Raw genomic sequence first — 5,680 nt, 5'->3', positions numbered from 1 at the left:
GTTGTGCGTACCTTGACTCTCCCGGGCCTCCGGCGTGGGGAGCTCACAGGCTTTGGAGGGTCGGGGGCTCTGCCGAGCGCCAGAGGCCCCGCCTTGGCTGCAGGAAGAAAAGGCCGGCTCGCCCCGCCCTATCCAGCCCAGCCAAATTTAAGAGCCCTCGCGGGCAGTTGGGACGGATCCTGGCTTCCTTTTGCAGGGTTCTCACCCGTCTCTCGCGCTCCTCTCCCTGCGCGCGGCCGGGCCAGGGACGCACGATGCCCAGCACGGTGGGCGCTGTGGTCCAGCCCCCGAGCTCAGGATGCTCTCCAGCGCCCCGGTCCCCCTCGCTCCTGCGCCTCTCCGCCGGCCCGGACACTCCCCGCACTCCCCGACGCCTCGAGTCCTCCTTTTCCGTGGAAGCCATACTCGCGAAGCCCGAGCCCCGGGCGCCCGTCACCTCCCGGCTGTCCGTCTCCGCCTCCGCTGCCTCGGGCCTCTGGACGGCTCCCTCCCGGTCTCCCGCCCCGGTTCTGCCCTGGGAGTGCTCCGCGACGTGGCTGCCCGCCTACCCGAGCGTGGCGCTCTATCAGCGGTGTCCCCAGCCCCCTGCGTTAGGGCTGCGAGTGGCTCACCTGTGCGGCCTCCAGGGCCTGGGCGTCACAGGTACGAGATGCCCCGGCGCCCGCGTCCAGGGAAGCGAAGCGGGCGGGGTGGCTGAAGAGTGGAGGCCACGACAGAGGGCACAGGATGGAGGAGAAGTTCCTGAGTTTGAGAACCACACAGGGTTGGAGTCGGGAGGGACTACTACGCTTGACCCTTGACCTTGCGGTTGATACTGAGGCCCTAGAGAGGGACTCGCTGAGACCAGCCCGGGGCGGGCGCTAGGTTTCCCCCACGGGCAGCTGAGGCGGGAGAAGGTGTGTGCGAGGTTGGTTGCAGAGCGGGCGGTGCCGGTGGGCCTCAGCGGGGCTCGGAAAGCTACCATGGCCAACGCTGGGGCTACAGGGGACCCAGCCCTGCTCCTGGGTTCAGCGTCCTTGACAAGGGATTTGTTGAATCGTTTGCTCCCTTTCACATCCCCTTTGGATAATGTTTGGTGGCAGATTCTTCCCCAAAGTACCTCTCGTGAACCCACGGTCCTGTCTTAGCTGGAAGAAGCAGATGCTACTAGTGGTGCCTGCTGTTCAGCTGGGCGTTGCTAGGGTCTGGCAAACTCCCAGACCCCAATACCGCCTCCACGGCTCATGCGTGTGAGCATATGCCCCACACTGAGCTGCTCTGGGCCGGCTTGCTTATAGCGCTCTCAGAATGGTACCTTAGGGCGCTGCAGTGCAGGCACTTAAATCCCAACGAGAATTTAACTGTTGAGGTCATTTTCTCCTCTAGCATTAACATCCACCTACAAGAGCTTCTGCCACTTTTGGCTCTCTCAGTCATGCTACCCTATGTCTCCACGAGGAAAACAAGAGCAAAGTTAGTGCAAGCCTTATCAACCCACACCAGGATTGTTGTAATACAACTGTACCTGGTTCCTATGGTACTCCCTGGGCTTCCCCCAGCCTATATTTCCTCAACTGCTTTCAGCTGGGCATTCCTCCCACCCATGCTGGAGAGGAACCCTGGGCTCCCAACCCCATCCAAATTCATGCCACTGCTGCTGGGAGCCTCGCCCATTACCCAAGCCATGTTTTTCTAACCTTCCCCCACACCTGAGATCTGAATTGTTGTTAACTACCCTATAGTCAAGTTGTCTCATTTGCAAATTAGTTTTTGCATAGGTATTACATTCACACAGTTCAAATGTCAAAATGTTTACTAAGGCATATGGAAAACTGTCTCCTCTACTAGTTAGTGGTTGACCTTTAGCCACCTAGTTCCCCCCACCCCACAAGCAGCCAATGACGCGTTTCTTTCTTCTTCCAGAGTGTTTTATGCATATTTAATACAGGAATACACTCGCATATACCTAGCCTCCCTACTAGACACACTGCTCTGTACCTTACTGTTTTCACTTGACCATATATCGTGGAGATTTTCTCATATCAATCCATACAAATCTTCTTTACATGGCAGAGTGGTCCACTGTAAGGATGTACCCTAACTTTTTAAATCAGGCCCCACTGATTGTTTCTCTTCTCTTGCTATTATGCATATGCTTATGGTAAGCCTGGTGGGCCCAGTGGTTGGGGTTCTGGGCGGCCATGGTCCTGGCCTCACTCCCTTCATTGGGGCAGTTTGTCTGCCAGCCCGGGAGCTTCCTCAAGGCTAGTGGGAGCTGAGGGGTGTTAACGCTGCACTTGCCATTCCTGTCTGGAACAACCCTTCCCTGACAGCCCAGTGGCTCACGTTCTCATTCTTTTCGTGTTATGACTCAGATACTGACCCTGGTGGACAAACCTCCATCTCCACCGGCCCACACCTAGGTGAGCTGAATGCACCTTTGTGTGCCTCAGTAAAAGGCACCCCTTCCTCCAGACAGACAGCACCTTGTCAGGGGGCAAGAACTGGCCTGTCGAGAGTGGGCAGAATCTCAGACTCTACTTACCCTCTCAGCTGGGTACAAGCTGTATGTAGTGGCCCTGTTCAACTGTCATCTCAGTGAGGGAGCTACCATGTTTAAAGGTGCAAACTATCCACACACACACACACACACACACACACACTCACTCACTCACCCTGTCCTTCCCTGCTTTATTCTTCTCACTAGCACTAATCGCTTTCTGACATACTCAACACTTAACCTTTTTCTACACTGTTATACGGGGATTTTCTGTTTTGTCCTGGAACATGGCTGACACATAGTAGACATTCAAACATATTTGTTTAATGAACAAAAAGGGTGAACTGTTGCAGGTCCCTTCTCTGTGCATCCTGTGGAGTTTCCTGAGGTAGCCAGGGAAAGGAGCAGAGGGCAAGAAGACTTGGAGATTTGGCAACTCCTCTTAGGGTCAGAGGTTAAGCCCCTGAGCTAGAGAATAGTGGAGGCAGAGTTCTCCCAACATTGTCCCTTCTGTCCCGCTTGTTTGTTTTCTGTTCTTTCTGCATAGTCTCTTCCCACTCTGCCTCTTGCTGGGTTCCCTGGCCAAGGGCAAGGCAGAGCAGTGGAGCTGTGAGCATGTTCTCTCTCCTCCAAGATGGGTGGATAGGTGGATGCTGGCTAACCTCCCCTCCTGCTGGTTGCTCTCATAGGCTTGGAACTGGCTCACTGCCCAGGCCTCTGGACTCCCCCAGACTGGGCCCCAGTGGAGGATCTTCAGGACACTGAAAGACCCCAAAAGAGGGTTCGAACTATGTTTAACTTGGAGCAGCTGGAAGAGTTGGAGAAAGTGTTTGCAAAACAGCACAATCTGGTAGGGAAGCATAGATCCCAGCTGGCAGCCCGGCTCAACCTTACAGAGAACCAGGTATGAATAGCAGCCCGGGCTGCACCTGGGGACAGACACTACTCCTCGGAAGGCCCTGCGTGGTAGCTGGGAGAAAGACTTGGGCCTTCTTCCTCTGTGGCAGCATGTTAGGGGGAGACAGGCCTAATTATTGGCATTATCTCTGTATGAATGAGAAAACCCCATTTGAAATTACATTATGGGAACAATACACAACATGAATCTATAACTTTATATTTCTATGTTCAATAAGGAGCTGACAGTGAAATTAAGTAGGTATTTAAGGAACTAAATAATAAATATTCCCTTTACCCCCATATTCCCTTCCAGCTACTGCACCGTTTCTCTGCTCTTTTCACAGACAAACTCAAGAACTGGGTATGTTCACTGTCTATGTCTTAACCTCCCATCTACTCCTTAGCTCATTTCAATAGGAATTCTTTCCCTACCATTCCTTTGAAACTTCTCATTAAGGTCTCAAATGACCTCCCTGTTGCCAAAGTCAACAGATGCTTTCCTTTCTTACTCCAACCGTCAGTACAGTTGACCGCTTTTCTTATTGAAACACACTCTTCTCTTGGCTTCCAGACACCACACTCTCTCAGTTTTCCTCTCCGCTCTCTGCCCACTTCTCTGTTACCTTTGTAGGCTAATTTTCTCTTTGTGACCAAATTTTTCTCCCCAGCTATTCCCCTGGTTTTGAATGCCATTTATAAGTCAATGACTCCTAAATTTGTATCTCAGCCCCACCCCCTTTTCTGACTATTTTCTTGAGGTCTCCACTTGGATGTCTTATGTGGGTAGGCATTTCAAACTTAACAAGTCTAAACCTCAATTCTTGACTTTTTTCGCTCCAAATCTGTTCCTTTCCCCGCATGTGGCTCCACCATCGACCCAGTTTCTCAAAACACTTAGTCGTCCTAGATTTCCTCTTCTCACCCACTTCCAATCTTTCAGCAAGTCTTGTCACCTCTACCTCCAAAATACAGCTGGAATTGCTTCATTTCTCTCCATTGCCCCCAGCCCGTATCAGCCCCAGCTCTTGCTGGATCACTGCAAGAGCCTCCCTGCATCTGCTTTCATCCATTCTTCACACAGCAGCCAGCTGTAAATAGGACTATGTCACATTCCACTTAAAAGCTTTGAAGGTGACACTCCTTCCCCCTGGCCTTCATGGTCCTGGGTGATCTTGCCCCCACTGACCTCTCCCACTTTCCCTTCCTCCGCTTTCCCCTCTCACTCTCAGATGTGCCAGCGATGCCTTCCTCCTTTCTGGCTTTCAAACACTCCAGGCTTGGTTCTATCTCAGAGCCTTCCTACAGGTCATTCCCTGCTCGGCTTGCTTTTCTCTGTCCCCACAGGCTGGCCTCTCATCCTTTGAGCCTTGGCTTAAGTGCTGTGTCTTCAGGGAGGCGCAAACCCCTGTTCGTGCCCCCATTTGTGTTTAGATACTTGTTCGTTTGCATGTTTGTTACTAGTTTCTCTCTACCAGACTGAGCTTCATGGGGGCAGGGACCATGTGTCTGTTGCTCACCACTTATCACTATCACCTCGGGTAGTGACTAATGTATAATAGGAGCTCAATAAATACTTGTTGGATGAGTGGATGAATGAACGGCAACTGGGAAGGATGTTTTGGAGGTGATACTTCCCTTAGAAGGAAGAGACCATTTTGGCCAGCGTGGAGTGGGTATTGTGGAACAGGGGAAGCAGTAGGAACTGCTAGTCACATTCTGATCTCTGCCCACTGTCTCCAATTATAGGTGAGGGTCTGGTTCCAAAACCGCAGGGTTAAGTATCAGAAGCAGCAAAGGCTGAAACCGCCAGCCACGTCTGCCATGGCTGCCTCCCTGGATGAGCCCTCCAGCAGCTCTGACACTGGCATCCAGCGAGAAGACACCGAGTCAGGTGTAGACAGCTGAGGAATGGGATGGAGACTTGACCCAGGCTATCTGGGCTAACTCTTCCTGGAGCCACCCACTGGACCTCCCTGCCCCACATCTTAAGACAGAGCCTCATCACAATCAAAGGGCACCAGAAGAATCTGAACTGTTGAGAACTTTTCTATATTGACTCCTGGGAGCTGCAATTATGCACTGGTCAGGGGCACAGACTTTGGCCTTCAGTTATGTCCTTGGCCATATTACTGAACTTCTGAGCCTTTTTTCTTCACCTGTATAATGGGTATGTGGATAACTTAGACCTCCCAGAGCTAAGATGATGTTTGTAAAGCATTTACAGTGTGCCTGGCCCAGTGCTAACTGCAGCAATTGTTAAGGCTTAGAAGCCCCCTTCACCTGGAGGAGTGGTACCTGCAC

At 52.2% G+C, this 5,680-nt stretch overlaps 1 protein-coding gene across 1 annotated transcript; it reads left to right on the top strand.

Annotated features, from left to right (window-relative positions):
- Positions 1 to 254: 254 nt before the first annotated feature.
- NOTO (notochord homeobox) lies at positions 255 to 5,284 on the top strand. Its single transcript, XM_033125424.1, has 3 exons — positions 255 to 642; positions 3,169 to 3,383; positions 5,126 to 5,284. The coding sequence occupies exons 1-3, from the start codon at positions 255 to 257 to the stop codon at positions 5,282 to 5,284; spliced, it is 762 nt and encodes a 253-aa protein (XP_032981315.1).
- Positions 5,285 to 5,680: the final 396 nt, after the last annotated feature.

The sequence above is a fragment of the Rhinolophus ferrumequinum genome, chromosome 13, assembly GCF_004115265.2.
Source record: "Rhinolophus ferrumequinum isolate MPI-CBG mRhiFer1 chromosome 13, mRhiFer1_v1.p, whole genome shotgun sequence".
NCBI lineage: Eukaryota > Metazoa > Chordata > Mammalia > Chiroptera > Rhinolophidae > Rhinolophus > Rhinolophus ferrumequinum.
Note: the sequence above shows the minus strand (reverse complement) of the source record. Positions and strands in the feature narration are given on the sequence as shown.

What these genes read in the sequence shown, in the direction of transcription:
- NOTO (XM_033125424.1), top strand. Translation starts at nt 255, where the DNA reads ATGCCCAGCACGGTGGGCGCTGTGGTCCAGCCCCCGAGCTCAGGATGC. An exon ending in CCAGGGCCTGGGCGTCACAG is followed by an intron (nt 643 to 3,168) that starts GTACGAGATGCC and finishes TTGCTCTCATAG; the next exon opens with GCTTGGAACTGGCTCACTGC. An exon ending in TCAACCTTACAGAGAACCAG is followed by an intron (nt 3,384 to 5,125) that starts GTATGAATAGCA and finishes CTCCAATTATAG; the next exon opens with GTGAGGGTCTGGTTCCAAAA.